Raw genomic sequence first — 16,255 nt, forward strand, 5'->3', positions numbered from 1 at the left:
GGGAGAACAATCTCCTTGCATTAGAGCTGCATCCTCTGAGCTCCCTCCATTTGCCTACATTTTCAACCCTGAAAATGTGGTGATTTTGTAATTCTGTATTTCAGCTGCTTGCTGATGTGCCACAAACCATACCTGTGGGGCAGGTTTCATACCCCAGCTTGGTGGAAAATGATGTTTTGGAGCTCTTAACTGGAAAAAAACCCTCCATTGCCCCCTCTGGTTTTGTTTGCTTCTTCATGCATTAAGGGAGTGTTTTGGCCACCTTCAGTGAAAACAATCATCCCCAAAATAGTCCCAAAATAAAAACAAAACCACTTTGTGCCTCTGAATATAAATTCAAACAAACCACCATCTCCATTTGTTCAGTTTGGGGTTTTTTTGCGCTTTTTTCCCCAGCTTTGCAGGGTGTTTTGGCAGCTGCGGTGCTCACCATGAGATGCTGGAAGAGCCATGAGCGCATGATGTTGGTGGCATGTTTGGGCAGGACACCCCGCTTGTTCTTGGACTTCTTGTTTCCCAAAGTGCCTTTTTTTTTTTTTTGTTAAGAGGCTCCTGCAATTAAACTGGGGCTTTTCAGAAAAAAAAAAAAATCGCATTGAGGGATTTTTGCTGATCTTCCCCTGGGAAGCGGGATAGCAGAAACCAATGTTTTTTTGCCCAAATTCCTGGGGAATGCGGGTTTGGAAGAGATCAACGCAGCCAACGGGGATAGCAAGTTGTTTTTATTTCTACCCCAAACTGTCACCTTATTACAAGAATGCAGCCACATGGGGCAAACCCAGTTAACTGCAACAACTGAAAAAAAAAAGGGATAAACCCAGAGCAAATAGCTAAAAAATATCCCAAAATCCATAAAGCAAGAAAAAAAAAAGAGCCTTTCCCGTAAGCACTGTGGTATACCAGACAGGCAAAGCTAGTGAGCCCAGATGCATAATGTAATGGCCTTTTTGTATATATATACACACACACACATATATATATATATAAATTATATAGACGTATATATCATATACTACACATTATATATTAATTATTATTATAATATTCAAATATTGTTATATAATATAGCAATACTATAAGCATTGCTATCATTTGTTAGGTACCCCAAAGGCACCTGGCAGATGGATTTAATCAATATTTCTTGCTAGTTAAAAATGTAGGATCCTTCAAGGGCTGAACTTATCGAGAAAATGGGGTTTCTTTCTTGCCATAGCAGTGCAAAAATGGACATTTGAGGTGGGAAGGTCTTACCTGGGCATTGGGGATCTGCAGGGCACCGGGGGCGATGGCTTGGGTGAGGACCTGACCCTGTGACGTCACCATCGTCACGGGCTGGTACAAGGCTCCACCTATGGAAAAAAGAAAGGCTCGTGGGGGTACCAAACCCCAAATTTCTACATAGACACCCCAGGACCACCACCAGCCTCCACCGTGGTCCCTACCTGGCACGGCGGGTGAGCCGCTGCTGGCGCTCATGGCCAAGTTGCCTGGGGGTAGCGCGGCTGCCGGCACCACGATGCCCGGGGGTGGGTTGGAGGTGGGCGGCAGCGCCGCGGGTGAGCTCTGCAGCATCTCCTGTGGGGGAAAAATATTAAAAACATGGGATTTTAACACAGTGAGAGTGTGCAAGGTTTTAATTTTCGTCCTCCAATAAATTCACCCCGTTACCTTTTTTTTTTTCCCCTAGCTGATTCAAAAGGCAAAATGGCAGAAAAAGGGATTTTTCAGTTTGTTGCAATTGCAAAGAAGAAAAAGAGGAAAAAATAGGATTTACAGTTTGTAAAGCTGCCATCTTAGTGTCTTCTCCAAACTCTCCTTCTTTGTGCAGCCACTCTTTCCCGTAAGGAAAAAGGAAAGAAAAAAAAAGAGCATGATAGACAAGAAGGAATTTCTTCAGTCCTCTTCTTTCTATAAATTTCTATTTTTTTGGTGCTTTGACTGGAACTGGGTGATGCAGCTTTTGCTAAAAGCCAGGGCAAGCACCACCATTTCCCCTTGCCAGAATAATAGTAAAATAATTAAATTAATAATAGCAACCTCATTTGATATCACTCATTGCAGCTTTAAGATAACTTCTTGCAAAAATGGGCATTTTATAGCCAAAAGCTGTAATGTTATTATCAGCCCCAGCTCTGGAGTAGCTCTTACACGTGAGCAGCAATTGGAAAAAGTCCAAACTGAATGATTATTTGAGTATATAATGCAACCTTTTGGGAAGGGTGCCGCAATTGAGGATATGGAGGAATACAGGGAGGTGAACTACAGCCTCCCAGATGGGCAGGTTTTTGCAAATAATATTTATATAATTATAATTTTAAAATAAGCCCAAGATAACTGTATCTCTAATTAGCCCAGCTGTAATGGCAATAACACCGCACTCATTTCCCCCTTTTCAACCTTTTCAACCTTTTTCCCATTCTGCGTCACTTCCCTGGTGTCCAGCTGATTCCCTATTGTTGAACAAAATGCCAGCAAAGGGGATTTTTTCACCTTCTTACTCAATTTCCCTTCATTTTGAGGCATTTCTTCAAGAGACCTATTACTTGATTGAAGAAGAAAGAATTTCTCTGGACTAGGGACATGCAACAACACCGGAAAAGGTGACCATGCAAATATGGCCAGGTCAGAAAAAGCTGTAGCTCCTCGTTTCCTTGCAATAAAACTACAGAGATGGTAATTTGAATGCAAAAATCAATTAATTTTACATTAAGACTTGATGTGGGTGCATCATTCAGCGGGGAGTTAGGGCACTGCTGTATCCACATCAATGCATTTCCCATTTCTGGGGGAAAAAAAAGTCATCTTTGGTCCTTTTTCTCCTCTTTTCCCCATTACATTCCTGCTTCTATCAGCTTTTTCCCCATCAGTCACCACCCATTTGCCTGTGCAATGAGTCTGAATAAACTCTGATTTCCCTGCATGCTTTCGCTATTAAAATCTCTTGCTGCATTTTCCCCTCCCATGATGCTAAGCCAAAAACATTGCAACCAACGCCTCTGCCACGTGTTACATTTGTCCTCTCCATTGATGATCTGATTATTATTTATCTGGAAATTTTGCTGCAATTGCTGTGAATTTTTGCTTCACCTCCCAGATATTCCTTTTCATAGCTAAATTAATTTTTAAAAAACAAGTATGATTGTAAAATACTTGTACTTTTTTTTAATATCCCTTCCCCATCTCCAGCCTTTTGGGGGATATGGTTTTCTGTTTGAAAAATTAGGATTTCTCAGTGTTAAGAAAGCAAAAACCAGTCACTTCTGCATGCACTTAGTCTTGGCTTTGCTAAGCATGTGGCTAACAAACATGTTGGAAAGATTCATATAAAACCAAACATGGTCCTTGATGAACCTCAGAAAGCAATCAAGTATGGCCAGGGGTAACCAGAGATTTAGACAAGCCTGAAGACTTCCAGCTTTCCTCTCCTGCCTTGTTTTTCCATGATTCCTGCAAAAGAAGGGCATCCAGAAGACCATTTTTTGAAGTGTATTGATAAGAAATACTTTGGGATATTGGAAAATAGGAACAAGAAACTCCTGTTTCCAGATCTAGTGGTCAAAGTCATTTTCAACACCATTTTATGATGACAAAAATTGCATATTGTTTTTTGGTGGTGTAAAGGAAAACTGTCCCAAAACACCAGCTCAGTGGTGTCCAAAAAGGCAGAATATTGGTAATTACTAGAAAAAGATATGAAATAAATTCACAGTGTTTCTGCAGTGGCACTGTGAAACCAAGGGTACCCAGTGAAGTGAAGCTCTGCCTTAAAATAAATATAGATATCTCCAAGATTTAAAAAAATACATTTTGCATACTAGTTGCCTTAGATGGCAAATGCCAAGCCAAATTATATTACAATTGTGATTTTGCTGCAGTAGAAAATATTTTAGGCCTCAAAGAAGTTGAAATATTTCTGGCAATTTTGAAACTTGAGTGTAAAAAATGCATCACTAGGTGTCTCTGCAGATCCACCTCTTGGCACTGACCTTCTGTTGCTCTATGGCAAAATAAGATTTCTCCAATTAAAAGTCACTTTAATGAAGAAAAAAACCTGGTATGTATTGCATTGCACAAAAAGAACCCCTTTCTTACAATAAAGCAAGTGTCAAAGAGCAAGTGCCCAAGTATAAATAAGTGCTAAAATTCAGTGCTCTGGAGCCAATGTCCTTCCCCTCGTTGATCTATGATACTGCAGTTTATTTTTGGGTGGTACACAAGTATAAAAATTTCTGTCTCATTCTAACTTTGTGAAATTTATTTGTGCTTAGGTAAAGATGCAGAAAATTGGGGTTAGTTTGAGAAAAAAGAAACTCATGAATTTGTCAAGAAAGAGCTGGCTAAACTCAAACTCATGAAAGAAGATTCATAATGCTCCTTTGTGGGTGGATGGATGGATGGATGGATGGATGGATGGATGGATGGAGATGAGAAAAAAGTTGGCTTGAAGTAACAGAAAGCCAGGCTTGTGCATAGTTTAAAGACTGTCCCAGTCTGGCAATCTGCTGAATTCTCACTCAAAACAAGAGCTGAAAAATGCAAGATTTAATCCAATTTAAATGTTCCTGGCAGTGCTGTGGTTCCCAATGTGACTGGTTTTGCAGTGGGTTTTTTCTTCCAAGCAAGGTCAACTGGAGAGCAGTGAGAACCACTTTGACAAAGGGAGGGAGTTAAAAATTAGGGTCCAGTGAGGACCCAAGGAAGAGGGATGAAGCCAAGTGGAAAACAACCAAGAAAAATTGAAGAAGGGGACTTGATTGGTGAACTTGCGGGCCAAAGAAACTAAAACTCCTCCACAAAACAAAGTGAAACACAAAATGAGAAAACAGAGTAGAAAAATTTCCATAAGGTAATGAAGGTTCAGGAAAAAAAAACAACTTTTCACCCAAACTTGGCCAATGCCAGGAGTCATCTCTAGATTTGGTGACATGAGAAGATTTCAGCAACATTCAAAACACCTATTTGGGTGCTCTCTCACCTTTCCATCACCTCCAAGTATTTTGCATTTCCAGAGAGTCTTGCATTTTTCATCTTAGCAGAAATAACACCAAGCCAAGGACCATCCTCTTTGGATACACCAGGGAAATCCCACCACGATTCTTCCATGACAACATTTTGACAGCTCCGTATGTTGTTTTCTCAGGTTTGGTTGACATCCATGTTATTGTGTAACCATGGGTCTTTTTAGCAGGTTATCCCATGCTAAAAACTTTGCAAAAATTGGAAGCATTTTGCTTTCATGACTAACCTGGTATATCTTCTCACACGAATGATCTCACAAAATGATCAATGTCCCTCCCAAACTCTGGGAAAACCTATTTGCTGAGAAATCTCGTTCATTGATAACAAACACATTTCCATTATTTATATATATTTTTTTTAAAAGTCCTAAATTAGTGGCCCCTTAGCTGTTTTACTTGCCATCAGCATGAGATTAATAGGACAATAGTTAGCGAAATCATCTTGCCATTTTTTAAGCACTGATCCCTTGATTCTTCAACTCTCTGGAGCATCCCCAGCCCTTAAAACTCAACTGGTTGATATAGAGTATTTCCACCCTTTTTTTTAAGCCTTATCTATGCAAACTCAAGTATACTCAATGAGCCAAAGCACTCAGGCACTTGACATTGCTTAGCTGAATAATTAAAAAAAATTTGCTGTTGTATCCTCACTGGTTTGTCATCCTCATCCAATGACCAGATGAGATAGTGGCTCCTTCTGGTCTATCATCCTGAATATTTTGTCTCCCATTGCTTGCTGAAAATCCCTTCATCATTGAGCGAGTGTTTCCTCTCCAGTTGGGTCTTTCCTGGGTGTGTTCCCATCTATTTAGCAACTGCCTCCTAATCCTCACTTGAATTTCTCAACTTTCAAGTCTTGCCCGGAAGGGAAATGTCAGCAGCTCTGAGTTTGCAGGAATCAGAGGCGCTTGGTACCTCTCCATGGGCCTGATTATTTTCCAAAGACTTGTGCTAATTTTCTGATACGATCCCCACCTCTTTGTGAGGCACTAAATCCTCATTACTTTTCCTGACCGATGCATTCTAATTAGATCAACACTTAAAAAAAAAAAAAAAAAAAGGAAAAGAGGAAAAAAAAAATCACAATAGCCACAGGACGGCTTTCCATCTCATTAACTCCCTCACTTATTATTTTCATGAAAATTACTGATAAAAAACGTGCATCTCCATTTGCTGGGACCGGGAGCTTCGTCGGCTCATATCTAACATCTCTCTCATCACCCGGGATGCGAGCTGTTGCCATAGCGACACACAATAATAGAAACTAATAAATTACAAACGAGATGCTCGTTGAGCAATTATTGTTCTCTTTTATGCAAGTGTCTTGCTAATTTTGATCATAAGGAATGCTACCATAAAGCAGCGAAGGGATAATAAGTCCATTTCTAGAGATTATTAGAAAATAGAGAGAGGATGGGTTTTTTTAGATCAATGATTAAGTGGTTTGGTGCTTTCAGGAAACCCAAATAAAAAATAAAACTTTTCAAGGGGCTTTTTCCTCCCTGTGCTGGGCTGGAAGCATCGTGTTTGGGTCTTCAAAGTCTGCAGCACTTGGAGCTGAACTGCTAAAAATGACATTTTTTTCTCTTTCCAACACCCTAAAAGTGCCCTGAAAAGCCCTAAAAAGCCCAACACCACCTGCCTCTTTCTGGGGAGAACCCCAAGAGCTGCCTGGGTTGGCTGCAGTTATTTCTGGTGGGATTGTGCAACCCCAGATTTCATTTTGCCCCCCAAAAAGTCTGCGAGAGAAATCCCCAAAGTACACACAATATTGCATCAAGGACGTTTTTGGGATGCAACCAGCCAATGTTTATTCCCTGCACTGTAAATGCACATAAAACTCCAACCCATGGGCAACTTTGTTTCCAAATACTAAGTTACAATCCCTTATTTTGCTCCAAAAGCCACCAAGGTCCAGCTTGCTTTGGCCATTTCAGTTGATATTTCTGCACTTCCTGGGCCTCTCCTACTTTCCCACTGTGCTTGAGACACTAAATGTTTCCTTCTTCCAGCTAAAACCCAAATTACGCAAAAAAAATAAAAGGTCAAGGTGAGCATGTTGATCATGCTGGGGGAGAACTGCAAGATGTGCTGGGGAAAAAAAGGAGCAGGGAAGCCAAAACAGGTTATCTGAGACCATAAAATCTGTTGAGCTTCCTTGAAATGTAGACAAAAACGAGGAGAGAGGAAGTAGTGCAGAAAATCATGGTGTTTCTGTCCCTCCCACAAACAAATAATATTTTTAATGAAAAAACAAAATTTCTTGTCCATTTTCCCATGCGCTTGCATGGCTTCTGCAATTCCTTCCCCTTACATTTCATTGCTGCAACATAAGAGTTTAGAAGTCCTCAAGAAATACCTTTTGCAGAGACACAAACCTTGGTGTTGCAGTTCTGCCAAACAAAGGGTCGTGAAAAAGAAAACCATCACTGCAGCATCATTTATTGCACCAAGTGAGCAAGATACGGGTTTTTTAAAAATTATTTTCCTCCATTGGGGATGGGTTTTGATGAATTTCCAAGTGACTACAAGAGCTGCAGAGCAGCCTTCAAACCTTGGCTCCACTTGATGCTGGCCACTGTGCAATGATGTTGATTACAGGTGATTTTTAAGGTGTTACCTGGGGGTGAAGGCTGATGGAGGAGGGGTTGGGGGAGTAGGGCCCCCCCAGGTCGTTCCTGAGTAGGTTGTCACTGTGCATCTTGGTTTTGAGGCAGGTGATGTAGCGGTTGCAGAAGTCCTTGCACAACTCGTTGACCTTCTCCAGCTCCAGAAGGTGGATGCGCAGCACCTGGATTGCCTTCACCATCTACGTAAGAGCACACAGTGGCAAAGTTAAAATATTATTTTTTCATCAACACATAAAAAAAAAAAAACAAACAAATCAATATCTTCACCCAAAATCTAACATGGAACTGATCCCTATAGCAGAATTAAATGCATTTCCTTTCCCAACACACCAAAGAAAGACAAAAAAAAAATCAACATTCTTGCCCCAAACTCACCCCAGAGCTCGTGCCTCTGCATCTCTGTGTTTCTTTTCCCTCCCCATCAATCATACCTCTGAAAACCCAAGAGGCAAAAATTCACAAAATTTACCGTTGGCTTCATGAGAATTGCTCCCTGTGCCCAAAAATGTCCAAGTCAAAGCCCTGGATGTTGAAAAGTGTTTGGTTATTCTCTGGAGGCCACTTCTAACAAGATTATGGGGCTGCAACTCCGCCATAAGCTGTTGCCGGTGCAAAGCCTGGGCCTCATTAAAACGTATCCCATAAACGTTAAAAAATTTACACATAAAACATTCCTCTTGCTGAGCTGAAACCTTAAGTTTTACAGCCGCTGTTTGAAATCTTGCATAATATATAAAATTTCAGCTATTCACTCCGGGGCAATAAATCCGGTTTTATGTAACAAAGCGTCTTTGCATTTCAAAGGGTGTTTTTAACTTGCAAATTTTAGTGGTCATCTTTACAAACTACAAGTCGCCATGGTTGGGAAACATCCTGAAAAATCCAGGGAGAAACAGGTGGCAGCTCCACAACAGAGAAAGCAAATTTTTGATTGGCAAACAACAGGGATGATGGGTTGTGGCTGGAAAATATTTTTTTTCCCTTTTTTGCTTTTTTTGTCCTTTTTTCTTCCTCCTTTGCAGTTGGCGCAGGCAAAGCGCAAGGTGGAGGCGTTGCACCCCGGCTCTCCGCATCCTCCCAGGGCTCAACGGCCATGAAAGTCAATATTCAAGGGCAAAGGCAAGAAGACCTGACACATATATGTATAAAAAATAAATCTCTCAATTATCTCAGCTCATTTGCTTAGGGTCTCATTTTATGTCCCTGCTCCGCTGCGTCGTATATCTGTCCGGATAAAGAGTTACAGTCCGACGGCGTACGTGCGCGGGGTTGTAAAAAATACAGATGCTGAATTAATTGACTGTGTGGCACTCGGCAGCTGATTGAGTTGATAATGGTGAGATCTGACCTTTTTCTAATTTCTAATTATGTGCATCTCGGCGGTGAGGAATACATGACTCTTATTCTAATGATAGCTAATGCCGCTGGCCTTTTCATCCCTGCTTTGCCATTGCCGATTTCTGGCAAATTGGTGGCATTAAAAGAAAAAAACACCCCCCAAAAAATCACCAAAAAAAAAAGGACAGTGCAAATAGGGAAGAAGCGTCAGCTCAGGAACAGGTTGAAATGTTGAGTTTGAACACTGCAAGGCTTTTTCATCCAAAATTCCCTTGAGTTGGTGCTTCCCACCGATAGGGATGGTCCTTCTTCAGCTTCACATTAACCATCTGTCTGGATGGAGGCCAACCACACTGAGTGATTTGGGTGGCTTTTGGCAAAGTTCTTGGAATTGGATAGAATGTATAGATAGACGTATGTCCTAGAAAGAGGACAAAAATACATACATATATATATATGTGAATATGAGTATAAATATGAACATACCCAGTGCTGCAAGGTCATACATGGGATCAGTGTAACTGCCCACGCCCAGATTTCACCTCAGCAGCAAGAGTTACTCCAAAACATGTCCAAAAAAGATGACTGGTGTGGGGTTTTTTAAAGAAACCAACAAAAAACCAGTGAAAATAGCCTCTGTGGTCACCTTACCTGCACTGACCATTTGGCTGGAGATGTTTCAGCTTAATATATGTAGAAGTAGGTTTTCCTTCCCCAAAATTTTAGATATTTTAAGCTTCAGCTGGCTCCATCTCCCTCTTGCCCAATCATTGTACCCATTTGTACGTAATTTAACATGATGATGTTTTTTTGGGTGCACCTCAACATTTGATGCATGTTCAATCCCAAAACTGAAATAATCCAAAGTATTGATTTTTTTTGGTTGCTCGTCCCAGAGCCATTTCTGTTCTTGGCTATAAGACATTGTGAAATAGGTTTAGAAATCCGTACATGGGGCTTTGCATGGCCTGCAGTTTTTAGAGAGGGCTTTCCACAGACTGCTAAGCCACTCTTGATTTTGTGATGTCGCAAAACTCTCCACAAGCTGAAATCAGGCACAAAGGATGGAGTATTTTAATCCATCTTGAAAGTGCTCCTTGCTTTTTTTTTTAAGGAAAGTGGTAGTTTTTATACTTGGATGATAATTGCTCATTCTTCTTCCCTTCATGCCAGGTCATTGGACAAGATCACCTCTTCAATATCAGTAATATTTGGAAAAAGCTGCCTATAATTTGCCCGATTTTGCTTCTTTTCTGGGATGGAAATCCCTCTGCTACGTATCCCAGGGGACATGCCAACCCCTTGGAAAGGTGTTTTGCTTTGCATCAGCAGAGGTAGGCAAAATTGCCTCGTTTGACCTTAAAAATTTTCTTGCGGAGCGCTGGGAGTACACCAAGATGGTGCACACGCTGGCCAGAGAGACCACATGTGGAGCTTCCTGAACAAAATAATGGGAGTTGAAGATGTTTTCTGAGGTCCACACAAGAGAAAAGCTCCATCCCAAGTGAAGTCTTCCGAGGCACCTTCCAGCAGCAATGGGTACAGTAGGAAATTTGGGTTGCTATGACAGGAAAGCCACCAAAAATGATCCACAGTGTCCCAAACCATTGATACACATCACCCTTTTTGAAAAAAGCTCTTATTTTGCCTTGTTTCTAGGACAAGAGCTGTCTGTCACCCTTGAAATAAGATGGTGCCAGACAAGAACTCAAGCACTATTGCATGTTGCACCAGAGAGCAGTAATTCCTGCAGAGATTGAAAGTTTTGGGGCACAAACCAGCCACCAATCTTGGCTGTTTCCAGTAAATATGTTGACCTCATGGCGTTTGTGTGGAAAAACGGCGAAAAATTGGGCAGGGACTTGTTCTCACAGGGTATCTTATGGAAAAGGTCTTAGAGAAGGACCTGAAGAAGGTCTCACAAGGTCTATGGAGAACATTGCCAAGATGGCCAACACTACAAACGGAGCCCAAAGATGTTTCTCAAGGTGGTAGATCTTCATAATTTGTTCCTCACCCCCTACCTCCTCCCCACCCCCCAAAAACCATCTGCCAAGCCCCATCTGCCTCTACCAGGTTGTCCAGCTCAGGATCATCGCTGAAGAAGGGCTTGTGCTCCTGCTCCTGCTGGTGGACAAAGTTCTCGATGTCGACGTCAAAGCTGGCCGAGGTGATGCACTCGGAGCCCTGTGTCGCCTGCTCACACTTCTCAAAGAGCAGAGTCAGCAGCGGGAACAGCGGGTGCCTGCAGAGGACAAAGGAGACCCCCATAACGCCCCGCTGGTTTAGGTCCCACGTCCAGTTTTACCCCACACCATCCATCCATTCCCCCCCCCAGCTTGCAAAAACCTTGTGGTGCAAACCTCACTCCCGAAGCCAGTGATGGAAGTGCTCCCTCTAGACCTCCAACAACAATAAAAGCTTAAAAATTGCAAAATTCAGCATCTTCTTCACCAGGGAATGGCTTCTCCCAACGTCTTGGTGCTTTCCGTTACTGCACCAAAGCCAGCATTTCCAAAATGTTTTGCCATGGACAAAAGGTTTTGGCTTCAGGGTGGTTGTCTTGGAGCCATCTGCTGTCCTGGTAGCTTTGCATTTTGGGAATCAGTATCAGCACCCACTCATCGATGGTAATATTCTACCCCAAAATGTCTCTCGGTTGGACACACCAGGTGGGGATGAGTTGGTATTTTTACATGCCCGCAGTATCCTCTGGGCCACCCTTGTCATGGGTTGCTTCTCTACCAAGAGGTCTCTTTGCACCTCTGTCAAGCATATCCATGTCTGTCCATAAAGATGGGTCAAATCCCATTCCTTTCTTACCACATGACGACTCTTAGAAAACAAAGATTTGCAATTCTTCTTGCAAATCCACGATTCCTCTAATGATTAGAAAACAGGGTTGTGATTCTTGCAAATCCAAAATTTGCTTTAATGAAGATGCTAAATAGATGCAATATACCTACAACACCAAAGCACATGGAGAAGGGGGTGAAGACCAGGAGGTAGCACAACCCTCAATGAGCCTCTCCAGCTGCACAAATTTTTTTTTAAAAAATGTTTTTATGGCGTCTCTCAGAGGAGAAATGCAAAATGCTGCTCCAGGGATGGTCTCCCACATCACCCCAGTTATACCAGCGCAATAGGATCTGCTCCACCATTTTACCTCCAAAAAATGGTCCAAAAGATGATTATGAATCACTTCCTGCCTGCCAGCCTTTTCCAAGCTGGAGTCAAGCGAAGGGGTTAAACCCCTCGGCTAAGTCTTCATTTGCAGCCGCTAATACCACAGCATATTATAGTTTAATCTGTCCTGATCCCAGTTTAATGCAAGATTCGCTGAGGCTGGAGTGGAGAACGGGGAGGGGGGGGGAAATAATTTCATAATTTTGGCAGCCCCGCCGGGGCTTAGCCAAGGGATATGAAAGGCAAATTCCAGGCGGCAGGCTGAATTATTGGGACTTATGAACTGGCGTCTCAGAGGCAGGTACCTGCTGCCATTTCCAGAGCTGCTCCTTCAATTAGGAGCAAAGGCACAGAATTACACCAAGGATGGGTTGGGGTTTTTTTTGGGGGGGCGGGATGCGGATTGCAGCCCCTGAGCAATTTGTAGCCCATTTGCTTTGAGGGGTTGCATTGACCAAGGGGTTATTAAGACCGTTGCTGGCATCACACCACACTCTGCAGTATTAATAATTGAGGCAGTGCTGCTATTGACCCCCCATGAATGTCTTGGAGCAGGGAGGAGGAGGGGGAGGCATGTGGCTGAGGGGGTGGTGGTTTGCTTTTCAGTTGGAAATAACATAAAATAAAATAAAATAAAATAAAATAAAATAAAATAAAATAAAATAAAATAAAATAAAATAAAATAAAATAAAATAAAATAAAATAAAATAAAATAAAATAAAATAAAATAAAATAAAATAAAATAAAATAAAATAAAATAAAATAAAATAAAATAAAATAAAATAAAATAAAATAAAATAAAATAAAATAAAATAAAATAAAATAAAATAAAATAAAATAAAATAAAATAAAATAAAATAAAATAAAATAAAATAAAATAAAATAAAATAAAATAAAATAAAATAAAATAAAATAAAATAAAATAAAATAAAATAAAATAAAATAAAATAAAATAAAATAAAATAAAATAAAATAAAATAAAATAAAATAAAATAAAATAAAATAAAATAAAATAAAATAAAATAAAATAAAATAAAATAAAATAAAATAAAATAAAATAAAATAAAATAAAATAAAATAAAATAAAATAAAATAAAATAAAATAAAATAAAATAAAATAAAATAAAATAAAATAAAATAAAATAAAATAAAATAAAATAAAATAAAATAAAATAAAATAAAATAAAATAAAATAAAATAAAATAAAATAAAATAAAATAAAATAAAATAAAATAAAATAAAATAAAATAAAATAAAAAAACCAAAATTAATAAAACAAAATCTAATCAGACTAACTAAACAAAAATAAATAAAAATTAAAGTAAAATAAGAAAATCCAAACCAAAATAAAAGAAACAAACAAAAAGTAACATAAATCAACATAAATTTTTTAAAAAAAAATAAAATAAAATAACAGGGGGAGGTGCAAAACCTCCAGGGACTGGTTCAGGGAGAGCACCAAGGCCTGTAGGCAAGTGCAGCCGGAGGAGCAATGAAATTTGGGTTCCCACTGCAAGATATATGCTGAATCGCCGTTGTAATTTTTTTCCCCTTTTGTATGGAAGAAATACGCAGTTTTCTCTATTTCCAGCCTTCTCGTGACCACAACAGGCAGGGGAAGGGAACGGCCACCATGGTGGGTGTGCAGGCGGAGGCTGTGGCATGACAATTGAGAGCAGGATCCCACCCCCCTACGATATTTGTGGGGTGAAAAGGAGGATGTGTGGGCAAACAGGAGGATTTCCCCATCACAAGTGTTATGGAGGCAGAAAATCACTCCCATAGCATAAGGGAGAGTTTTGGGGTGGAAAAATCTGCTTTTGCTGAATATGGTTTTGCAAAAAAAACTTTTTCTTTTTTTTTTTTTTCAGGGAATCCTCCACATAAAAGGGCTGAACTGGACCTGACATTTTCATGCTGGAGAGCAGTCGTTTGCAGCCACTAATAAAAAGGATTCGACACAGGCTAATAAAGAGAAATGAATTCCTCTAATGGCCTAATTTTGCACTTTCAGCAGGGCTCTGCCCAAGAACTGGCAGCACTGTGGGCACATCACAACATGAATTTTTTTTTTTACCCTGCTCCAATATGCCCCTTTCCCCCTCCCCCAAAATAAAAAAAAAAACTTCATGTGAAGAAATTTAGCTGTTTCCCACTTGGAAAAACCCAGTTTGTGATGCTGGGGTGGTTTAAGCATCAGTTCCCACAGGAGCATCATCTTTACTGGACTGAAATCTGTTGGGAAGTCCCAGCCCTGCTGTTGCATAAAGTCAAGAAAATAATTTAGCTGGGAAAAAATCACAGCAGAGAAGTGATGCTGCTGGACCAGTCCCTGCGAAGATGCTCCCATGCCAAGCAGAGAGGGGGGAGAATTAATTTTTTTCTCTTTTTTCTATTTTTTTTTATGGGTGATAAACCTCCTGCTAGAGCATAAAACCCGGTGGGGTGACTTGTCCAGCGTTTTTTACATTTCCCATTGCATTCTCCCAGTGATTTCCCTCCAGGTTGATCGACCGATGCTTATAGCTGATGCCTTCTGCCTTGGTGCAATTATTGAAAATTAACAAAAATCCACTGATCTGGGTGGAGGGAACAGCCCTGAGAGGGCTAAAAACCTCCCTGTGTGCATTTGATAGCTAATGACATACACACAATTCATATTAAGTGTTGTAGAGGTGAATATTCAGGTTTTGCATGCAGCAAGCAAAGGCTGGTTAGGTGTGGTTTTAGAGATTAAAAGATACTTGGGGGGTAGTTTTGGCTGGTACCCAAAAACAAGCATCCATGTTTGGGCAACCAAGTCCACATGTGGGACCAGCTAATAATTTTTTCCTACTTTTCTGTGTGGGAAATACCTCCAAAAAGGTATTTCTGCCATTTTGTTGACCTTCAAATTAAGGCTGTTAAAAAAGCGTGGGTTTTTTGGTTGTCGTTATCTCATGAATGTTGTAAAAGTCCTTGCAGAAGTGCAAAGCAAAGGTGGGTTTTTTTCTTGAATGACCTCTTTTGCCTTGAGAAAACTATTTCCATCATTGGAAAAAATCTTGAGATTCACTGTGAATAATCCTTTGCATTTTCCTGGGAAAACGGTGGGTTTACTCCATGCCTTCATCTGCCTTTCCAGACCTTTTGGACTCATCATATTTGAATATTTGGAGTCAAAATATTTTAATTCCTTCACTTCCAAGCTGCAGTTTTTTGGTTCACAACCCCCTGCGGCCCTGGCCATTAACAGGGGAGGGGGGGGGGCTAATCTGTAACCTTAAACCTTAATCCTAATTATATTGTAAGATTATACATTATTGTTACACCATTGCTGTATACATTATAATATTGTAAATAATTACATATCACTTAAATAATTACATATTGCTTCTATAATTATACTATTTACATAATTATACTGTTACTTATTGCAATTATACTATAATATTACTGCATACATTACAATATTATATATTATAATCTTCAAAGTGACCAAAAAAAGGGGACTGGAGGGACTCATCCATCCTGTGCCTGTTGCTGCCCGCACCCTGTACAGATGCATATTTCAGGTTAATGCGTGACTTTACTCCTTCTGGGTGTTTTTTCAGACCAAAATTGCATGGTTTTGCCAAAAAAAAAAAAAAAAAAAAGAAAAAAGCCAAAAGGTCAATCTGGGTCTTTGGGGGAGTGAATATATTGGAGGGGGGGAGATGCTGCAAAACAAGGCCCATGAAGGAGCTCCACCGCCATGCATTATCATCAATAGTTCTTATTGCTAAAAGGGAGCTAATGGCTAATCCCCCCAATCCTGTGTGTTAATTAATGCATTAGAATAGCAGATTAATAATGCATTATAATAACGAATGCATCAACGAATCGATGCATTAACCAGTGCGTTAATTACTGCATCGCCGATCAATGCATTAATAATGCATTGCAATAACTAACACACTAATGAAATAATGCATTAATGAATGCATTAATTAATTAATGCACACTGATATTAGCTTGCATCACCTGTAGACAGCTCGCTTGTCGGCCTCCAGCTGCGCCTGGGGGTCGCCGGCCGCGGCGGGTACCGGCGCGTTGGCGGCCGCC

General features: G+C 40.3%; 1 protein-coding gene across 1 annotated transcript in view; it reads right to left on the bottom strand.

Annotated features, from left to right (window-relative positions):
* PKNOX2 (PBX/knotted 1 homeobox 2) overlaps window positions 1–16,255 on the bottom strand; it is a 40,562-nt gene that overhangs the window by 5,944 nt on the left and 18,363 nt on the right. Inside the window, 5 exon segments of the mRNA XM_026863817.1 lie at window positions 1,252–1,349; window positions 1,443–1,575; window positions 7,639–7,827; window positions 11,060–11,231; window positions 16,175–16,255. Of these exon segments, the coding sequence (XP_026719618.1) occupies window positions 1,252–1,349; window positions 1,443–1,575; window positions 7,639–7,827; window positions 11,060–11,231; window positions 16,175–16,255 (673 nt within the window).

The sequence above is a fragment of the Athene cunicularia genome (genome assembly GCF_003259725.1).
Source record: "Athene cunicularia isolate RWA chromosome 24 unlocalized genomic scaffold, athCun1 chr24_part1, whole genome shotgun sequence".
NCBI classification, from domain to species: Eukaryota; Metazoa; Chordata; class Aves; order Strigiformes; family Strigidae; genus Athene; species Athene cunicularia.